Here is a 23,629-nt window from a genome sequence, read left to right as displayed (position 1 = left end):
TTTGAGAATTGAACAGTTCCTCTTCCAGAAAAGATTTCTGACTTTATTTTATTGTAAACTGTTGTTTTTGAAAAGAGGCATAAGATGGTTATTAATCACTGGTACGGTTTATCTTCATGTATCCTATTACAGTAATTCCCAAAAACCCTCTACTGAGAACCCTTTCGAGGATGATGTTCTCACCCCTTACATTTTTCCCCTTTCAGGATATGGGCGCAGAAGTTACGAAGAATTTATTTAGTTATTGTTGTGATGTTCTGTATTGCTTTGGATTATTAGTTATTGTACCTTCGCCTTTATCTTGATATATTCTATAAGAGGGATAGGAATTGTATTGGTTAATGTCTGTAATATTATTTATATATATGTATGTATATATATGGATGTACTCTTTATGAGTTTTCGTAAGTTGTATGGTTTCTTTGGATGTACGTTATCGAACGAAAGTATTTTTTGGGAACGGTATTTGCGGTTTAAAGTTTTAAACAGGCTCATATTTTAGTATTAAATAGTAAAAGTGTCGTCGTAATGTCCGAGCTATCAGAGTCGCGCAGCCGGAAGCGTGAGCTTTGGTAGTTAGGGTGTTACAGCAAAATCTAAACCACATATTCTAAAACTACACTTTTAACTTAAAACCGTAACCCTTCACAAAGAAAAGCGTCACCTAATGGAAAAAAGTAAATTAGAAGATTTAAGAGAAGAAATAATTAAACTATCAAAACTAATAGATCAAAAATTAATGATTTTAACCAATGTTAATTGTAATGACACTGAATTCTTAAAATCAATACAAAATGATTTTTCTCAAAATTTTTATTTTACTATAAGTTTTATTGAGGGACTTCAAAAACCTGAAAAAACTTATTTTTCACATGGAATTTCTAAAAAATGCTACCATGGAAATGATTCCCCACATCTTCATCATACTTTTAACCCACAATTAAATTCTATAGTAGATATGCTTGAAGAAATATTAGTATCTATAAAATTTCAAAGAAACACTACAAGAAAAAAGGCCTATGGCCACGCTTTTTTCTTGCCACGCTTCAAAAGCGTGGCCAAAAGTGGTCAATGGCCACGCTTTTATGAGGGTGGCAATAGATTAGAGATTTGGCCACTTTTTTTATTGCCACGCTTCAAAAGCGTGGCGAAAAGCATCAACGGCCACGCTTTTGTATGTGTGGCAATTGGTTAGAGAAACGGGCACACTTTCTTTTTGCCACGCTTCAAAAGCGTGGCCATAAAGAGAAACAAGGACGTTTTGAAAGCGTGGCGACAGGGTTTCATTACGACCACGCTTACAAAGCGTGGCCATATCCTAGTACGCTTTTGGCACGCTTTAAAAGCGTGGCCAAAAGGTCCTTTTCTGCAACGCTTCAAAAGCGTGGCCGTAGAGCAAAACAGTGACGTTTTAAAAGCGTGGCGAGAGGGGCTCCAACCCATTGACCCTAACCCGGCCCCTGACCCGGCTCCCAACCCGGTCCCCAACCCAAAGACACTAACCCTAATCACTCGAAACCCTAAGCCTGAAGAGCGCCTCCCATTAGCCTTAGCCCTTCACCCTTCACCCTTCGCACTTCGCCCTGAACCCTTCGCCCTTCGCCCTTCGACCTTCACCCTTCGCCCTTAGCCTTCGTCACTCGAAACCTTTCATCGAATCCGCTCATCGTACTGTTAATCTTCGTCACTCGCCCTTAGCCCTTCACCCTTCTTCATCTTGTTAATCTTCATCTTCGTCTTCCGCTCATCGAATCCGCTCATCGCACTGTCTCCTACCTCGGCGACCTTATGGCCTCCTTCAGTTCAAAAATGTCCGTACTCTCTCTCTCTCTTTCATAAACCCTTCCTCACTTCAATTCTCTCTTTGATCGCCGTTTCGTTTACTAGCTTTTGATAATTAGGTTTTTCTTTACTTTCCTTCGTTTTCGATTGTTATTTGAAAGATGATTTGCGTGTGCTTATTGATCTGAGGAAGCTGTAGTTCCTGTTTGAGAATGACTTCTGCTTCACTCTCATCGTGCTCAATTCGCTTATCTCTCACTTGATTCCTTTTAACTTATTCTGTCATTTCCGTGAGACTCGGTAGATTACTGGATTTCAGTATCCTGCTAGGCTTCTTTAATTATAGCTAATTAAGTGGCGAACATAGTCTCTGTGAATAAAATTTTTTACTTCAGAATTTGTTAGCAACTGGAATGTAGGTATCGATCATAGTTTTTACATAAAAGGTTGAACAGTTTTTTTGTATGTGTGTGTGATCAAGTTAAAAGGATTGTGCAGAATAGTTAGGGTAAAATTTGCTATCGTAGATAGCAGTGAATCAAGTAATCGTGTTTTTAAGTTTCTCTAAATTGAAGCATAATGTGTTCTTTTGAATCTTTTCTTTCAGCTCAATGCAGAGAAGAGCCCTTTTCAGCGGACTTATGCGACTCAGGTGTGTTTGTTTACTGCTTTCTTAAGCCACTGCTTCTTGAAAACGCTTTGTTTTTAGTTACTGGCTTGTTCTTGGTTGATTATTGATAAAAAAATGGCTTTGGTATGCTGCTGCTGCTGTTTTTGAATTTCTGGCTCTATTGTTTTTGAATTTTTGTTGATTTATTGATTTCATGGTTTTTATTGATTATTTGTTGCTGTTTTTGAATTTTTGTTGATGATTTATTTGATTTCTGGTTCTGTTGTGTAGCTGGTGTTTTTTATTGTGTTAATGAGAGCTGCTATTTTTTACTGTGATGTTGATTTATTGATTTCAGTTATGGATAATTATTTGCTGAATGATTATTTGATTTCTGGCTCTGCTGTGCTGCTGCTGCTCTGATTTAATAATAAAATATTTTGTATTATATATGCTTTCCACTCTAGTTCCAGTTGTCATCCCTATTTGACAATGAGAAAATCCAGCTTTACCACCCCTAATTATATTAATGTATTCAATACACTTGTAACTTGACTCTAAATAATAAATTTTAATAACTCGACAGTTGGTAAGGCTTACGCAGCAGATTGCTAACCTTTAAGGTAGTCGAGCTCAGATGAGAGGCATAGCAACTCACACACAGGTAACGAACAAGCATTCAGAAATTGTGCTATGTTTAACTGTATATAGCATGCTGATAACTCTGACTCCGATCTTCTACTGTGGAGATCTAAGATCTGGTTGAACTTGACTGATTTTATTTAATGTGCATAGCTTGTGTGTTTATTTTTGGTTTTTCTTGTTGTCTTGACTGTTCGCCGACCTTATTGTCTGATCTAATTTTTCTTCTGATCTGGTTGCTGGACGGCCTTTTGTTTGATAGAGTATCATATTATGGTGTAGCTCATATTTTTCTTAGCCAATATTAAATGATGGATTTAGGCATTCATTTCTTCCTCTTTCACACCCTGCAGGTTTTGACAGCTACTAAAATTAGATATTGGAGGTTTTGTTCAATTAGATGCTAGGTTTTGACAAGTCCCCATGAGATGTAATGGCAAAAGAGAATTGATAGGCACACAGTTTCTTCTTGTTATCATGCTATATAAAAAACATGTCTCAGTTGTGGTGGTTTGGTTTGGTTTTTGTTGTTTTCCATTGCAGGAATGCTATTGATTCCTCTTTATTCAAGCAATGGTTGCATAACTTGCAAAGTGAGATTGGGATTCTAGCTAATGGCACCTTGGCTCTGAGACAAGTTCTAATTCAGGTAATTGCATCATCAGTGTTTAAAAAGTGGATATGATTTCTGATAATTAGGCCTTGTTAAGTGGTAATTTAAGTAACTGACTAACCTGTTAGTCTTCTAGTCTTATTCATGTTCTCAAATCAAAATCAACAAAACTAGTTGGACTCTTTTTGGTGTAAACAGGGTGTAGACATGTTTGGAAAGCGCATTAGGTTTCTCAAATTTAAAGCTGACATTTATAAGCCAGTCTATGTTTCCATTTTCTTGTTTTAATTTTAGCAAGGGGCTATGAACTAGTATGTGGTATCTAAAATACACAACTATTAGGATCTTTTGCTTCTTACCTTATGTTTTTAGGCATCCATCATTTCTCTTTTGCTTGTAATTTCTGTGCACTTGCACCTGATGCTGATTTCTTTCTTTATATATAATAAAGTAAACCGTGATTAGGTTCCAGGTATTGTATTTGCAAGAGGACCTGCTGTGACTGTGTTGATACTTCTGGAATCAGATGGTGAAACTTATGTTGTCCTTACTGAACAGGTTCTATGATGTTGGATCCTTGCAGAGAGAACTATGTTTTTTTTCAAACATTTTAACTAGAGTTCCATATTATGCTTATTATTTTTTATTTATCAGGCAAGGGTTCCTACTGGAAGAATTATTTTGGAATTGCCTACTGGAATGTTGGATGATGACAAGGGTGATTTCGTTGGCACTGCAGTTCGTGAGGCTTCTCTCTCTCTCTCCAATTCTCTTCATAGCTTAGTTGTGCCTCTGACAGGTTGAAGAGGAGACTGGCATAAAGTTCAAACTTGAAGACATGGTTGATCTCACTGCTTTCTTGGATTCTTCAACAGGATGCAGATTTTTTCCCTCACCGGTATACCTTAAGCATTCTGCATCAACCTTATTGCTTTATTGGTTTTGCAAATAAATAATTTTGTCGCTTAAAAAAAGAGCTAATAATGCATCTGCTTTATAGTTGTTCAATAATTTAGTTTGGTATTTAGATTTGCATTTACCAATCAGTGAGCATTCAATTCAATTTCTGGCTTTCTGTGGTTCAATCTAACAGTATTTTATCGTAGAATGTGAAGCTGGTTTAATTTAGAATTGTTAATACATGCATAAATTAGATTATTTCTTATAATATTTTTATATATATCATTGTTGTTGGTTCAATTTGTTCTTGATATTTTGCTGCAGGCTAGTATTGGAATGGATAACCTGAACGCTTAATGCACAAAGTGGAGCAGTTTTAGGTTGATTTTAATCTTTTACTAAGTATTTAGGTTGATGATCATCTCTATTAGTGTAATTTGATATATTATGAGCAGTTCTAACTTGTATTGTTTCTGTATTTTTCTTCGGTTTTTAGTTTTGGAATTTGAACTCGAAATTTATTTTGTATTTGAGTAATAGTTTTTTAATGTATAAAATAATTATAGTAAATATCTCACTAATTATTGTTTGATTTGTCTTGTAATAAAAATTGCATACTATATTTGTAGGTTTGGTAATAAAAAAGGATTGAAAATTTATATTGTGTAGCAATGAAAGATCAAGTAACAAAAAGAAATTTTTTTTTAATTTAACAAGGCTTTCGCCACGCTTTTAAAGCGTGGCTGTATATTTTTGCTATGGAGCGTGGCCGTATCTCTACCTATCACCACGCTTTAAAAGCGTGGCCGAATCTCCACCTATCGCCACGCTTTAAAAGCGTGGCCGTATCTCCACCTATCGCCACGCTTTAAAAGCGTGGCTGTATCTCCACCTACAGCCACGTTTTAAAAGCGTGGCCGTATCTCCACCTACAGCCACGCTTTTCCAAGTGGCCGTTTGTAAAAAAGCGTGGCAAACAAAAAGCGTGGCAATAGGCTGCAAAAAGCGTGGCGATAGAGCAACCGCCACCCTTTGATAGGTCACCCTTTCAAAAGCGTGGCGGTAGCTCAAAAAGCGTGGCGAAAAGCTATTGCCACGCTTTTTTCAGCTTTTCGCCACGCTTTAAAAGCGTGGCAAAAGACGTGTTTTCTTGTAGTGAAATAAGGAAAAAGAGAATCCCAAAGAAGAAAATTTTCAAAATATAATCAATATAACAGAGTTAAAAGTAAAACCACCATTGAAATTATGAATATTGAAGAAAAATTAGAAGAAGTTACAATGCTTTTTAAACAATTAAAAATGGCTCAAGAAAATAATATTATGGAACATGGTTTTCAAATAGAAGAAGAATTAGTAAATGATGAAAATATAGAAAATGAAGAACACATTCTAGACTATTCAAGTGACGAAGAACCAGCAATTCCAATACAAGTAAAAAATGAAGCTGGAATATCTAAGGATAATCAATATCAATTTAATTGGGAAACAGGTTTTGATAATTATGCTTTTAAAAAATGATTTATAAATAAAGATTCAAAATATACAAAAATACCATCAAAATACGTTCCTAAAATCCAGGAAATGGAAGGAGAAAGAATGCTCGATTTAGACTGCAAAAAGAACGAAAAAGAAATTTTCGAAAATTGGTTGAATTCCTTCTTATTAGAAGCCTTTACTAATCCAAAACTTAGTGAATTGTCTGGAAGAGACATTTGGAATTACATAGGATTTCATACTAAAGGAACTATAAGAGATTATATGACATCAATAGAAAACCAAATAATAGAAGAATTAGAAACAAAAACAACAGCTTATGATAAGATATTATATATAATGATGATTCTATATAAAGAATTTTTTAGAAAAAATATTATAGATCATAGACAAGAAGTCTATAATAAAGAATATCAAGAAGCAAAAAACCATTTAGCTAATATTCAGATATATGATTTATGTAATGTGGAGTCTTATATATGTGAATATAGAATACATTATTACAAATTAAAAGAAGAAGATAAAAATCATTATCTCAGTATGTATATAACAAAACTTCCATATCCTGCTAATGAATTTATAATGGGAAGATTTATAAGAGAAATAAATAGAGGAACAATTGAAAATAATTTTGGTGGAGCAACCTCTGCAATAAGAGAGGAAATAAAAGAACGTTGTATGCAAGAAGCAACTCAAAAAAGATTTGCAAATATAATTAGAATTTGCTGTCAGGATAATGAAGAGATACCTCAAAAATATGGTCTTAATAAAAATTTTCAAAGAAAAAGAAAATATCAATTTAGAAGAAGAAAATACTATCCAAACTGGAGAAAAAAGAGATATTTTAGGAAAGAAAATAACAATAAAAACAAAAGACAAAGAAATAACTATTGCCCGAATAAAAAGAAAATTGTAAATGTTGGTATTGCCAAGAAGAAGGACACTACGCAAATGAATGCCCAAAAAAGAAGGATAAAAAGGATCTTACTAAACAAATAGAAATTGCTAAATCTTGTCTCATGGAACCACTAGAAGAATCTGATGATAACTTAGACTATATTTTTGAATATGTCTCAGAAACAGACTCAGAGACTGAGTAATAATGCTACATTTATTACTATAAAAATAACAGAAAAATTTATAAATGCTTTCATAGACTCTGGAGCAACACAATGCTTTGCTAGTTCAAATATAAAACTTGATTGGAAAAAATTAAAGAAACCATTAAGAGTTAGAATAGCTGACAAATCAATACATAAAATTGACCAAAAAGCAGAGATGGTTGAAATTTTTATTCAAATTATAGATTCATTGTTCCATCTATATATATGTTAGATTCTGGAATGGATTTTATCATAGGAAATAACTTTTTAAAGCTATATCATCCATTCATTCAAGAATTAACATATATAGTTTTAAAAGCTCCACACGATTCTTCAATAAATCAAAAATCAAAACGTATAAAAATACCAACTACTACTATAGATAAGATCTTAAAATTTAAAATATTTTCTATATTAGAAACATGTTATTTAAATCTATACTTTCAGATAAATATTCCAAAAAATAATCTTGAAATAAAGATAGAAGAACTTTTGAATGAAATTTGTGCTGAAAATCCTTTAGATATTAAAAATACAAATAACGAATTAGTAAGCATTAAATTAAAAGATCCCACAAAAGAGATAAATGTTCCAAATAAAATTCTTTATTCCGCAAGAGATAGAGAAGAGTTCTCACTAGAATGTAAAGATCTTTTGGAAAAAGGAATTATAAGATTAAGTAAAAGTCCTCATGCGGCTCCAGCTTTTACGTTGAAAACAATAATGAAATTAAAAGGGGAAAACGAAGAATGGTAATAAACTATAAGAAAATGAATGAAGCAACTATTGGTGATGCTCATAAACTTCCAAGAAAAGATTCTATTTTAGAAAAAATCAAAGGAGCAACTTGGTTTTCATCTCTTGATGCAAAATCAGGATATTGGCAACTTCGTTTAGACGAAGAAGCAAAGAAATTAACTGCTTTTACTTGCCCAACAAAAGAATCAACAAGTGTGTTGCTCTATGAATGGAATGTATTACCATTCGGATTAAAACAAGCCCCAGGTATTTATCAAAGATTTATGGAAGAAAATCTAAAGGAGTTAAATGAATTTGTTTTAGTGTACATTGATGATATACTAATTTTTACAAAACAGGATAAAGAAGATCATCTTCAAAAATTATTAATAGTTTTAGAAAGATGTAAAGAAAAAGGATTAGTTCTTAGCAAAAAGAAAGCAAGAATAGCAAAACAAGAAATAGAGTTTCTTGGATTAATTCTATCCACTGAAGGAAAGCTAAAACTACAACCAAATGTTCTAGAAAAAGTAAATTTATTTCCTAATAAAATAGAAGATAGAAAACAATTACAAAGATTTTTAGGGTGTATAAATTATATTTCTGATCAAGGATTTTTAAAGAATATAACAGAATATACTAAAAGCTTATTTCCAAAAATAAGTACTAAAAAAGAATGGAAATGGGATGAAAAAGATAGTATGCAAATTCAAAGAATTAAAGAATTATGTGAAAAACTTCCAGAACTTTATATTCCAGAAGAAAATGACTACTTAATAGTAGAAACAGATGCCTCAGACATAACCTGGTCAGGATGTCTAAAAGCTAAGAAAGCTATAAGAAGCTTAGAACAAGAAAAAGAATCACTAGATTCTAAATATCCCCCAAAGGAATTACTTTGCAGGTATATTTCAGGAACTTTTACTCCAACAGAACAGAGATATACCACTCATGAAAAGGAAACTCTGGCAGCAATTAAATCTCTTAAGAAATGGAAAATCGATTTACTACTCAAAGAATTTACATTAAGGACAGATTCAAGTTACCTAACAGGTTTTATACGATATAATTTAAAAGTTGATTATAATCATGGACGATTGGTAAGATGGCAATTATTTTTGTTACAATATCCAATAAAAATTGAATATATTAAGGGTGACAAAAATGTTATTGCAGATACATTAACAAGAGAATGGAGTTCGTCTACAACGCATTAGATCAAGAAATTCAAAAATACGAACAAGAACTCGAAAAATGCAAGCATTGTCAGCAAATAAGGATACAGATCCAATCCCTCAAGAAGGCCATCGAAGCAATGAAATCAACACAACAACCAAAACCATCAGAGTTCAGCCAGCTAAGCGTGGTGGACAAATCAGGTGAAGAAAAAATTCCAGAAAACAAAACAATTGCTGAAATTATCAAAAAATCCACCCAAGATAAAAAATATTATGTAATTTATAATGGCCCCATGAAAGGAGTATATGATGCCTGGGAAAAAGCAGCACCATTTACACATCAATCAAGGATAATTCATAAAGGAGGGTTTTTAACACTGGAAGAAACAAAGGAATCTTTCAGGGAATATGAAGCTCTTCATCCAGAGCAAACCCTAAAAAGAGCAGATAAAGCTCCAATTCAAACCCAGAGAACAGGAATAATAAGAAACATTCCTACAAGGGCTGAAATCAAGGAAAAGAAAAGGGTCTGTAGATCAAATCTCAGAGAAACTCTTAACATAGTCCTGAATTGGACTGAAGAAAAAAGGGCAATCTTGGGATATTATCCTATTGCCAAAGAACAGCTAACAAAGCTGGTTATATTTCCAGATGCTTCCCCATCTGACACCTATCAGTTTTTCCAGTATGGATTAATTGATACAATTTTAATTTTTAATGATCTGAAAATTATTAGTGAGTTTCTTGCAGGATTCATTGATGCAGTAAAGAGATTTAAAAATATGATTGACAACGTAAATCCAAGGGATATATCCCTAAAATTTACGAATAGTCAACCTATTTTAATGAAGAAGAAGAATGCTTGGTTCCAGCACATCAAGTAATCTTCATGTCCGTCTTCCCAGGAAATTTTCAACCAATTGATCAAGTTCAAGATTTAACAATCTACAGTCATGAAGGAAGACTAGCCAGCACACTAGCAAGGGTCTTCGAAAGAACTCAAAAGATAACAAGGGAATCTCACACAAGAATCAATTATAAAAGCAGAAATACTTTGCTTGTGTCCAGTAAAAGGAATGAAATTGAAGAAAGAGAGATGAGACTCTTAGTGGAATTTGAATCAGCATTCTACAACTTATCTGGACTCTTAGAAAAGCTCCCCGAAGGGATAAAGAGGAATCTCTGCTATCTGATAAAAGACAGAGAAGACCACAAGTGCCAGCTATGTGTTTCAGAGTTATCTGAAGAAAGCAATAATAAAACGGAATCAACCCACATGATAAAGGAAGAAGACAATGCATCTGAAGGTCACATGATGAAAGAGGAGGACAGCACATCTGAAGCATCTTGTAACACCCTAATATGCAAATCCTTATGCTCGAGTCATAAGTCAATGATATTATGGTGATACGACTCTCTGGTGGATTTTTAATATATAAATATAGGTAATTTCGAAAGGAGTATTAATCGAGAAGCCTGAAAAGAGTAGAAATAAAATCGCGAAGACGTATCACTCACGTTTCCACAACGAAAAGATAGAACGTGAAGCCGAAAGCACATACAGACAAGGCATAAAGGAGATTAAGAGATAGATAACAGATAGATATATATAACATAAGTAATAGCCACTAGTCGCGACCCGCGAAGTTTAGGCCGGCTAGGGTACAGTATGAAAGTAGTTGACAACAGTACATCCTAATCTCTCCCAAAGGAAACATAAGAGCCTCTATAGGCAAGTTCCAAAAGAGTTCAACACATAATATAATCCTTTCAAAACAAAGGTGGAGAGATTCTAAGCAAAATACAAGTAGAGCAAATAAATATCTTCGCCGTCTCTCAGACGAACCGCAGCTCACTTCTGAGCACCTGAACCTGTATCTGAAAAACAAGAGATATATACGGAATGAGAACCCCGGGCCCATGGGTTCCCAGTACGGTAAAAGTGCCAAATAAATACAATGCACTGCAATAAAAACTCACTAAGCATCCTAAACTCCTTTTCACCAAGTATCCAGCCTAGATTCTCACTAATCCATAAATAGGCATCTGTCGTAAGGGGATACTAAATCTAGTTCATGTTACACATGTTTCCCAATTTGCTGATTCTTTCACGAATCAGACTCAGAATTATAAGCAAAACCATTACCAGTTGTTCTGCTTCAGCAACTTTATATCAATACATCATACCCTCGCCTGGAGCTAGTGAAATCACATCACTGCGTCTACCCAGGGGGCTCAAATGATCTCATTCAAAAATCATCATCATTATGCAATCGCATTATCAACTCATCTCATCAAGAACAGCCCCCAACATCCACCGACACCATCATGAGGGATTTCTCAGTTGTACAAACACAAGCAATACAGACAAGTAATACACAAATAAGGTACAAGTAGAACAAGTAGCATGTAATCAGGTAACATAGCATATATGATATAGAAATCCAAAACAAATAGGCAAACCCAAACAATTCAAACATATGCAAATGATGTATGCCTGCCCTATGGCTGATGATATCATCTGTCGGTTATATAGCCAACCCGACACGTCCTGGTAGCTAACCATGGACAGAAACACCCCTTGCGGAGCAAGTAGGTTTGAGCTACAACCCCCTTGCTACTACCCACTCAGCCCAGAGCCAGTGGAACAACCACTACTGCGGCTACTACCCAGGCGGGTGTTTAACAGCTCAACCTGGAGCCAGTGGAACAACCACTACTGCGGCTACTACCCAGGCGTCACAAACTCTGACCTGGAGCAAGTGGAACGAACCACAACCCTTGCTACTGCCCAGGTATCTTAAGCATTAACCCGGAGCAAGTGGGATGAGCCACAACCCTTGCTACTGCCCAGGTATCTTAAACATTAACCCGGAGCAAGCGGGACAAACCACAACCCTTGCTACTGCCCAGGTATCTTAAACATTAACCCGGAGCAAGCGGGACAAACCACAACCCTTGCTACTGCCCAGGTATCTCAAACATATATTCATTCAATCTCAATTCATATTATCAATCCTCATTGTTATCAAATCTCAAACATTAACCTGGAGCAAGTGGGACGAACCACAACCCTTACTACTACCCAGGTATCACAAATACATTCATTCAAAACTCCATAATTAAACCCATTTATCATAAACATCCTTTTTCGTCTCACACCCGGAGCAAGTGGACAACGCCACTGCCTACTACCCGGGGTTACACATCACATTTCAACATCTTCCATTATTATCCATTTAACACATTCATTCATTAATCATATATGCAATTATTCTCAGCCATAATCAATAATGGCTTTGCCGTGACCCGGCAATGACTCAGCCATCCGGCTCATGGTCCAATCAGGAACCAGCCATTTATCAATAAATATAGCCCTTCGGCTCATGGCATACACGGTACTCCTACCGTCATCCTCCATATCTCATATAATCATCGTTGATCGCCATTGATCATAACTTTTCCCCTTGCTTCACTCGCAAGTTACCACATCCCATAGTTCCTTTCTCATTACTAAGCATATCATAATGATTTAATACATAAGGGGTGAGATCGGAGGCTTAAAAGTATGAGATTTGGCTTTTAAAACTCAAGTATCAACTTTGGCATGAAAACAGGGCCACGCGTACGCGTACTCCACGCGCACGCGTGGATGGCCACAAAACTCATCGGCGCATACGCGCCATTCACGCGGACGCGCGGATTGAAAAATAGACAACGACGCGTACGCGTCAGCCACGCGTACGCGTGGGTACACTTGCGCCCCAAGCACAAGACTGGCACAACTCTGGCACAACTCTCGGGAAAATGGCTGGGCAATGGGTGCAGCGCATCGACGTGCACGCGCACACCACGCGCACGCGTGGATGGTGCCTTCTTGAAGAACGACGCGTACGCGCCAAGTGCGCCTACGCGTGGAGGGTCATTCTGCTAAAAATTTTCTAAGTTAAAAGCTGCAGAATTCACAGATTCAACCCCCAATCTTCCGACGGACATAACTTTCTCATTTTAAATCGTTTTTCACCTGTTTTTCGAACGGCATGGACATCCCGGATCCAATTACATTTCTAAACAGATTTGGCACAAAACAGAGATCCGTAGTCCAAGTTATGTCCCGTCAAAGTATGCCCAAAAACCATGTTTTCATATAAAACCACAAAGTGCCATTTTCAAAACAAGCCATTTTCAACTCTTTTCAAAATCAACCAAAACATGCCAATTTCAACCCTTTTTGAAACCAGTCAAAATATATCAAAATTAACATCAAGCCTCCTCAACTCATACATTAACACCTTACCACAATTCACAAAACCGCCATATAACCATCTTTACCCATTTCAAACAAATGGCTAAATTACAAACATATCAACATGTCATACATTCTTCCTCATCCCAATTTTCAACAGTACTAGTTCCAATCAACCATCATTATACATAACCAATATCATACTCACTATCACGTGGTTTCACCCCCAAATCAACCTTAATCATTTCTCAAGCATATATCACAACATACATATCTCTCATGCATTATCATACCATCAAGGCATCAATAATCATACTCACATATATGACCACATAATATATCTCAACCAAAATCAAACATACCTCATCTATACAATTTCACCCAAAATTACCAATTTCCACACTTCAACTCCTCAAACCTCATTATCCAATAACCAACCCAATCATTCATATATTCATTATATGAAATTCATCCAATCTCTTGTGTCATCATACAATGCACACATCAACTTACCTCCCTTACCTCTTTCCGGCCTCCAACCCAAAATTTACGGCCTCCGGCCCAATTTCACAATTTAAATGCATAAACCACAAATTAATACTCATTACCCAATACATCAAATTTTCAATACACCAAACATACAAGGCCACACAATTCTCAATCCAATCATTAATTTCACATTACATACCAACTATGCATATTAGCACCAACCATTTACACAATCCAAACTTAATCCTAGGGGCATCTAGCCTAGGAATTCTCATCACACCACACGGTACTTAAATGAAACTTAAACTGTACCTCTTGTAGCCAAATCAATTGAGCCTCTTCTATGGAAGTCTCCACCAACCCTTAGCTCAAAGCCTCACCAAAGCTCCACAAGCAATACCAACCTCCCAATTGTGCATCAAAATCACCAAATACACTAACATAACCAATATCACATACATACATCAACCTAGGGCTCATAAAGATGATAAATCACAAGGGTTTGAGCACTTCTTACCTCAGCCCATATGAAGTAGGGATAGAACCCACTTAGAATCCATGTTGGAGTATCCCTAAACACCCAAAATCACAAGATTTCAACACTAACTTCCCAAAAACGTGTAACAGTGGGGAATTTCGAAAACTGGACAGAGATGAATGGGATACTCACCACAAAACTTAGATAGAATTGTAGAGGATGAGAAGAGCGACGCGTGGCCGCAAACGGCTCGTCAATCGGAGCTCCGTAGCTCAAGTTATGGTGGTTTGAAGATCAAAGAGAGTTAGGTTTTCTCTCTTCTCTTCTCTCTTCTCAATTCAGCGCCCCACACACCTTTTTTAGGGCAAAATGAGCTGAAATGCTCATAACTAATGTTTATATATGTTGGGTCTTGGGCCCACTTAGGCCCAGTTCACTTATTTTTATCCGTTGGCCCAATTTTGGACCAAAACCTTTAAGATTAGCGCTCTAAATCGCACTTCAAATATTTCTACCTCCCCTAATTATAATTCCTCATTTGTTAATCCTATTTACTCATAATCAATTTTCTCAGCTGCAGTACCAGACAGGTCTCAGCGGTACTGCCGGTCAAAATTCCACTGCGCGCTTTTACGCAGAAAACTATGTCTTCCGACTCAGAAAAATTCACTGAATCCAAATATCATATTGAAATCATCAAATTCCAATTGCCAAATCTTCCAACCATATTCGCTCCTACTTAACTCATTATTTAATTAATTTCGGTTAGATCGGGTATTACACATCTCTCAACATTATTGCATAGTGACGTAAGCGCTTAGGTCATAGAGCACCAACAATGTAGCTGGTGCAAGATAATAAACAATGACGTAAGCAATGACGTCATAAGAAGGGTAAGGATGGGAATTGTCCATCAGACCCAACCATTATAAATAGGTTGCTTAGGCAATTGTAAAAGGCATCAAACCATAGAAAGCAGGAGGCTAAGAGTACTCATATGCTAGGAGAGTAAGGAGGAAGCTGCCGAGGCGATTCTATAGTTTGAAGAAGAATTCCCTTAGGAAAAACCAATTCTAAACTCCCCTCTGGAGTTAGTATCTACAATCTCCCCTCTGGAGATAAAAAACATCTTATGTAAAATATTCTAAATAAAAGAAGTTTTTCTCCAGAAAGGTATGCCTTTATCCTAATCTCTTAGTTATGAATTATTTAGAAAATTTAGAATTAACGGAAGAATCTGACTATTATAGATTATCTGCATTATTAGATAATGAAAAACAGGCTGTTCTAAAGACAGAATTAAATCTCAAATCAAATGAAAATTTTAATAAACAAAATCTTTTAAAAGAAGTTTTTAATAGAAAAAATATAATATACTATGGAAAAATTCAACTTGAAGCCCCTATAAAGATAAAATCTGCCAATGGAGAACTTGAAATAGCCTTGATAAATGATGAAGAATTGAGTAAACAGATTGAGAAAATTAAGGATCAGCAAAAAAGATCTAAAATTGGATGGATTCATATTAGTACTATACAAGTCTTAATCAAATCTACATATATGAAAGGAATTAATTCACCAATAAGCTTAGCAATCTGTGACAAAAGAATTACTGATGACCCAATAGATCAAATAATTGGAATTGTTCATGGAAACTTGGCAAACGTAAATGTTAAATTCAATGCCCATCTTGGATATGCTATACCTTTGTCAACTGAAAATCTTGGAAGATCTATAAGTTTGGCTTATAAATTTCACAGAAAGAACCTAATGGAACAAGATGATGAACCATTTTCAATTACATATGCAATAAATTATGCTTTAACAAATAGCCATCATAGTATAATATTTAAAAACAGAGAAAGAATTTATGTTGATGAATTATTTCAGAAAATTGTAAAGACAGAAATACCAAAATATAAAGCTATTAAAAACCCAGTTCTTTTACTAAAAGAACCATCAGGAAAATTAGTTTCATCGAATTTTCAAATAAGAGAATCCAAAATTAATAGCCCTTTAAGTTTATCTAAGTTAAAGTCTAAAGAAGAAAATTCTGAAATAAAAGAATTAACAAAAAAGGTCGAAAAATTAAATGAAACCCTAAACACTAAGTTATGACAATAAATAAAGAAAAAATATATGTAACCTATCAAGACAAGAAACAAGAGCTCTTCGGAAGAGAAAATCGGTTGAATTATTTACATTTTTCTGAAATAAATCAAGGAGCATTTAAAGCTCTAAAAATAATCTATGACAAATTGAAAAGAGAAGTTGAAGAGTTAGAAAAATTAATAGAATCTCTAGAAAATAGTGATGAATAGATGATAGAATTTGCAGAAATACTAAGATAAATAATGAGGTATACAAAGATTGAAAGACCAGAAAACAAAATAAAAAGAAAAAGGGCGAAAAAATTAAAAAGTAAAATAAAGGAGTATAAGAGGGAATTAAATAATCTTCAGTTCGAAATTAATGACCTTATAATAAAAAAGATAGAAATAAGAACAAATATAAACAAGTTGGAGCTAAACTTAAAAAATTTATAAATGCCTGAAAAACCATATTATGACTTAAAAGAATTAAAGTCGTTAAAAGAAAAAATGGAGAATGAAGTTGAAAAATTAAAAAGATATTTAGAAACAACAGAAAATGTAGAAATAAAAGAAGTTTTTGAGGATTTTAAAAATTATATTAAAGAAAAAGACAAACAGATAAAAGATTTTATTTACAATGATCCATGCAAAAAAGAATATTATAAACTAAAACAAGATTGAAAAACTATAAAAATGAAATCAGAAGTAGTAAAAATGGTTAATACTTTTGATTATGAAATTATAAACTATAAAGTATCACCAACCAAATCTATACAAATTATAAACTCATATGAAAAGAGTTAATGGAAATTTTGAAAAAGATATTAAAAAATTGGTATCAGAGCCAAGTTAACGATTAAGGGTAACACTTTCTCTTTAAGTAACACTTTTAGTGACACGCTTTCAAAACCATAAAAGACAAAAGTCTTTACAAGTGCATCTGTACACTAGATGCCCCTTATTTCAGGCTTACGTCTAGCAGTAATAAAAGAGTGAATCAACTTAACTTATAATAAGATTTGTGTATTTTAAAAACACATGGATATTTTTTTTGAATGATAAATAAATGGATATTAATATATAATCCACACCGAAAGGTAGGTGATTGAAATTTAACAGGCGATACATATGATGACAAAACTTCAAAAAAATTAACGTCTTTCGTTTAAAGTTTATGATATCACGTTTAGCATATGGATTTTTTTCAAAAAATAAACCATTGGAACTCTTTAGGACTACAAGAACACTTTCGGTCGTTGATTTATATTTGTCACTTGGTCTATAAATAGCACAAAACATTCGTTTGCATCGTCGCAAGCAAGCAGCTTCTTCCAATATAAGAGTTTTGTGTAAATTGAAGAAAGAACAAATTGAAAAGATGTCATTTCTCTTCAACAAGGGTCAAAAGATCAAGGGGACTGTGGTGTTGATGCCCAAGAATGTCTTGGACTTCAACACCATATCCTCCATCCCCAACGCCGGCGTTTCTGAGGCCGTCGGCGGCTTCTTTGGCGCTGCCACTGGCATTATTGGTAACACAGTTGATAATGTCACTTCCGTCTTCAGCCAACAAATTTCCCTTAAGTTGATCAGTGCTACCAAGACTGATGGTGTGTTCATGTCTTTCTCATCATCATTTCTTTGATGAAATAAATAATCTAAAAAAATAAATAATTCTTTTGAAAACAAATTTTTTTTTTTAACGTTAGGAGCGCAAACAAACAAAGTTCAATATCATTGCAAATTCATAGTTTATTATAATTTGTTGAGAACACTATAAATAAGTCTCTGATCTCAATAAACAGAAGACACATAAGTTATTCAATCCTAGATTTAGATTTAGGATCTGTTTGATTGAATTTTTAAGATTTTTTTTGAGTTATTTTTTTTATTAAAAACATCTAGTAAAAGTAATTTTATATTTAGATATTTTATATAAAAAAATCTTTTTATTTATTAATTATGTTTGGATATAATAATATAAAAATATTATTTATTTATTTATTATATAAAATGTATAAATTATAAATTCTCAAAAAAATATTTTTATTTTTTTATGTTTTTATTTTTAATATTTTTTATTTTTTCTACATGTAAACGGTTTTTCTATAGACATGATATTTGACAGAGCTCAATAATGTCGTTTAATTCATGTAGTTGACTCCACCTAATGGGATAATGCTTGTTGTTATTATTGTTTGTAGTGTTTTTATTTTTACTATTAAAAATTTATCAAACACGCTAAAAAATAATTTTTTTTTTCATTATCAATTTAATGTGACCCAAACAAACACTTAAACTATTGCTAGCTAGAGGACTTTATATGTTTTTTTTCCAGCATTTACAAAAATAAAAATTTATTTATAATTGAACTTAATAAAAAATTTATTTTTTTAAAAATGAAAAATAAAAAATTTATTTATTATTTTCTCCGTTTTTTTTAAGAAAAGGGAAATGGAAAAATTGGAAAGGAAACTTATGTAGAGAATCATCTTCCAACCTTGCCCACAATGGGAGCAAGGCATAAGAAGCATACGATATTTATTTTGAATATGATGCTGAGTTTGGAATTCAAGCAGTATTTTATCTCAAAAACTACATGCAAACTGAGTTCTTCCTCGTTAGTGTGACTCTTGAAGACATCCCAAACCATGGAAGCATTTACTTTGTTTGCAACTCGTGGGTCTACAACTTCAATAATTACAAAAAGGACCGCATCGATCTTCTTTGCTAATGAAGTAAGTAGCCTTTCTACAAGGGTTAAAACTGTTGTCTATATTTTTTTTTTTAATAATGCTAAAGAACTAACATTATAACATCAATTTCAGTTAATATTATAATAGAAGATTGTCAAAAAAATATAGTATAAAGTCCATTTTTTTTTAGTTTTAATTTTGAATGTTTTTTCTAATTAAGTTTTGAATTTTTTTTCTTATATTAAATATTGGCTACAATGTAAATTACTAAGAATTTTAAAAAATTTGTAAACAACAAATCAGTTTTTCTTTACATTATTTTATAGATTTAACAAAATAACAAAATATTAAAATCTTACATCCATTAAGGATATAATTTTGCGGTGTTTATTATTATTGAGACAATTGTTATCTCTCTAGAATTAGCTTTTAATAAACTCTTACCTTTGGAACTAACTATTAGCTAATAGGATTGAGTTGAGTTAATAGACTTAGACTCGGTTTAGGTAAATAACTTAAATAAGTTCTTTTGGAAAAGGAGCTTAAAACATAAGGACTTTTATTAAAAGTAACTTATAAATAAGTTATTTTGTGTTTGGTTTTTTAGTTATAAAAGTACTTATTTTAAAGTTGTAGCGTTTGGATAAATAACACAAAAGATAAATTTTTTTTATAAAAGAGAATGAATATTAAAATAACCATGATAACAAATATTTTCCAATATTGAAGGTTGATTTTACATAACCTAATCACTAATATTGTGTATGATATGGTAGGTGAAAATAAAAAATAAATATAAAATGTGTGTCAATGTATATTTTATTACTGTTTTTTATTTTTTATTTTTACTCCTATTATAACTCTCTTCTCCTTTATTGAGGTCAAGAACTTGTTATAATTAACTATGAAAATAATAAGAAGCTATAAAATTACATATGAAAAAAATAAAATTAAAACTGAAATTTCATACCACACTTGAATACAAATTTAATAATAAAAAATAGTGATAAAATGATAAAAAAAAATACTTAGAAGGAATATATGCAGTAAGTTGTTTAGATGTAATATTGTCTGAAAATGTGGTGGAGGATCAATACTTCCATCAGATGTTTCATTACGTAAAAATGGTGAGACTTGGAACATCGCGTGAGAATGATGCTGGAAGGCCAGTGCTTCTAGCAGACCTTGTGTGAAAATGGTGATGAAGGGTCAGTATTTTTCATAGAGTTAAGAAGGAAAGTAGATTTTTGTTGTTTTAAAATTAATTTTTTTAAGTAAGTGGTAGAATGACTTCTCGAGAAGCAAGAAGTCATATATTTTTACTTCTTCAAAAAGCTGCAAATTAACTTTTCGAAAAGTTAAAAGCTTTTTTTAAAATAGTGCCAAACACATAGATTATGACTTTTTATAATCCAAAAATTAAAAAAAGTAACTTCTGCTACTTCCCAAACGGGCTCTTATTCTTTCTTTTTTTTGTCAGGAGTTAATAGACTTATTCAATTGTAATACTTCACAACAAATGAATGTTTTATATCGGGCTTTTTCATTTAACAAAAAAAAATCCGACTTGTGTAATCATTGATTCTTTCTGTGAATTGTACATGTTAAAAATTTGGTCGTCAATGTATACAGCAACTCATTGGTCAACAACAAACCATTAAATGGAACTCCAATCTGCGACAGATTAATTTTTTATTTGAAGGATACTGTGAAAAATAAAAAAAAAAAGAAAAAAATTGGTCGCCAACAAAATATAAGTAAATTAATCTAGTTAACTTAACAAGAAAATACAGTAATAATAAAAAATAAAAAATAAATATCTCATATTTAAAAAAAAAACATAAATAATAAATTTTTTATTTAAATAAAAAATCTTTATAAGGCTCGTAGTATTCGGGCCATATCAATGGCAAAAAATAATTATCTATTTTAAACGATTTTTTAGGTCACGCTGTTTGATTGAAGTTGTTAACTCTATATGTGAAAATTCAGGTGTAATAAATATGAAGCTGATAGCTTAAATTTATTAGATAATAATTTAGTTAAATTTATTAAATCATTTAACATCTGTATTTTCACCTAATAAAAAAAAAATTGAATATACTACATTTCAGGTTTATCTTCCAAGTGCACTATTAAAATACAGAAACGAAGAACTGGAAAATTTAAGAGAAAATGGAACAGGAGAACGCAAAGAAGCAGATAAAATCTATGATTATGATGTCTACAATAATTTGGGCAACCCTGATGTGGATAACAGCCTTGTTCGCCCCATTCTTGGAGGAACTTCCGAATATCCTTACCCTCGCAGGGGTAGAACTGGAAGAACAAAGACAAAAAAAGGTTAGCAATGTTTATTATTTATTATATTATTATCTAAATTTCTTGAAAAAAAATATATATAATATTTGATTTTTTCACGCTTTTAATTTTTTGAGGACATTTTATCATTTTAATTTTTTTAAAATATTTTTATTCGTAATTGAATTTTAAATTTAATTTTGATATATATTAACATTATAAAATATCATTATATCTGTATTTTTTAGATGATTATTAATATAATTAATATAAAAAAAATTATTTTTGATGACATAATTTTACGTGATTAAAAATACATATAAAATAATTTTAACATTAAAATTGAATAAGTTTTTTTTATAATTTGCTATTTTATTAACGGCTTCTGTATAAAATAATTGCTTAATTTCATGGTAAAATTAATAAAAAATAACATATAATAATATAATACTGCTATATAAATAAATTATTTTAATAATTAAAATTTAATCAAGTTGATCTAATAATTTAAAGATGAATAATCATAAATTTTAGTTAAAAAAAAACAAAAAAAAACATTTAAAAAAATTAATTAAACTTAGTTATAAAAATAATTTATTCATCAAACATTTTCCGCCTCTGTTAGCGGTGTAGAAGTGTAAGCTAGTGTTCTTCTTGTCTCCTTCGAACACCAATGTAATAATCAAAATAAAATTGTGAACAGATCCCAAGAGCGAGGCACCGAGCTCAAGTACTTATGTTCCAAGAGATGAAATCTTTGGTCACTTGAAGTCATCAGATTTCCTTACATATGGAATCAAATCTTTGGCTCAAAACGTGTTACCAAGGTTCCAATCAGTGTTTGGTTTAAACAGTGAGTTTGATAGCTTCGACGATGCTCGTGCATTCTTTGAAGGTGGAATTTACCTCCCTACTGATGTCATCAGCGATATCAGCCCCTTACCAGTTCTCAAGGAAAATTTCCGTACAGATGGTGAACAAGTCCTCAAGTTCCCTCCACCTCATGTCATCCAAGGTCCATTATTATTTATGCTTTGCCCATTTCCATTTATTTAATTCAATGTAAATAGAAAATAATTTAGTTTTTGTGTTATCGTGAACTAGTTACTCAGTTAGTAAGTCTGCATGGATGACTGACGAAGAATTTGCCAGAGAAGTGATTGCTGGAGTAAATCCAAATGTTATTAAACGCCTTGAGGTAAGTACTCTTTAAAAGAATAAATTGTTTCTCATATTCAACCATGTCTTATGTAAGATTTATACTCTGTCAACAAAAAGAACTGTTTATTTAACGGTGAAAATTCAGGTGCAGTCGACTTCACGTGAAGTTGATAGTTGAGAACCGTTAGATGAAAATTTAGTTAAATCAATCAAATCATCTAACGGCTCTCAAGTATCAACTTCACATAAAATCGACTGCACCTGAGTTTTCATCTTATTCAATTAATCACTTGTACATAATATATATTAAAATATAAAATATATATTAAAAATGAGTTAAACAAGTAAACAACACATATATTAATAACATGAAAGACTAATTTTGAATTTATAGATAATACTTTTGTGTATCTAAAATGGAGGCAACTGTTTCTGATTTTTTTTTTCTTGTAATATTAGGTGTTTCCACCACAAAGCACACTGGATCCCTCAATTTATGGTGATCAGACGAGTGCAATTACAAAAGGAACCCTTGAGAGTAACCTAGAAGGACTTACCGTTGATGAGGTAATTAATAATTAATGACATATATTTCATAAATATATAAATAGTTTTTTTACTCAAAAACCAAATATATATTGATACATGTAATGTAACAGGCGCTTGAAAGGAACAAATTGTTCATCTTAGATTACCATGATGCATCATGCATTCATGCCATACTTGAGGAAGATAAACGGGCTTAAGAGTTAAGACTTCAAAGGCTTATGCAACAAGGACAATTCTGTTCTTGAAAAATGATGGAACATTGACACCATTGGCCATTGAATTAAGTGTGCCACACCCTGGCGGAGACATATTTGGTGCTGTTAGCAGAGTTGTCTTGCCTGCTAAAGGTGCTGAAGGTACTATTTGGCTTCTTGCCAAGACTTATGTCGTCATCAAGTAAATGGGTCACTCATCTTATAAACTCCTCACTTTTTTATGCTTTTTTTGATGTGGGACTAACTTCAACATTCCTCACACTTGCAACACTAACAATTCGAACTGGACATCGGATTCGAGGGCCATACAAGCCTTCAAGAAGTTTGGAAACAAGTTGGCG

General features: G+C 32.9%; 1 protein-coding gene and 1 pseudogene across 1 annotated transcript; both read left to right on the top strand.

Moving 5' to 3' along the window:
* Window positions 1-3,373: 3,373 nt before the first annotated feature.
* On the top strand, window positions 3,374-4,889 carry LOC130951696 (nudix hydrolase 14, chloroplastic-like). The gene is made up of 4 exons (XM_057880402.1): window positions 3,374-3,683; window positions 4,113-4,205; window positions 4,302-4,545; window positions 4,872-4,889. The coding sequence occupies exons 1-3, from the start codon at window positions 3,528-3,530 to the stop codon at window positions 4,449-4,451; spliced, it is 399 nt and encodes a 132-aa protein (XP_057736385.1). The 5' UTR covers window positions 3,374-3,527; the 3' UTR covers window positions 4,452-4,545; window positions 4,872-4,889.
* Window positions 4,890-17,696: 12,807 nt separating this feature from the next.
* On the top strand, window positions 17,697-23,325 carry LOC130948047 (linoleate 9S-lipoxygenase 1-like; annotated as a pseudogene).
* The last annotated feature ends 304 nt before the right edge of the window (window positions 23,326-23,629 follow it).

Source organism: Arachis stenosperma, chromosome 9 (genome assembly GCF_014773155.1).
Source record: "Arachis stenosperma cultivar V10309 chromosome 9, arast.V10309.gnm1.PFL2, whole genome shotgun sequence".
Lineage (NCBI taxonomy): Eukaryota > Viridiplantae > Streptophyta > Magnoliopsida > Fabales > Fabaceae > Arachis > Arachis stenosperma.
Note: the sequence above shows the minus strand (reverse complement) of the source record. Positions and strands in the feature narration are given on the sequence as shown.

Excerpts from the sequence above, each read along its gene's own strand:
- LOC130951696 (XM_057880402.1), top strand. The coding sequence starts at position 3,528 with ATGTCTCAGTTGTGGTGGTTTGGTTTGGTTTTTGTTGTTTTCCATTGC. Across the intron at positions 3,684-4,112 it reads TGAGACAAGTTCTAATTCAG|GTTCCAGGTATTGTATTTGC; the intron begins GTAATTGCATCA and ends AACCGTGATTAG. Across the intron at positions 4,206-4,301 it reads ATGTTGTCCTTACTGAACAG|GCAAGGGTTCCTACTGGAAG; the intron begins GTTCTATGATGT and ends TTTATTTATCAG.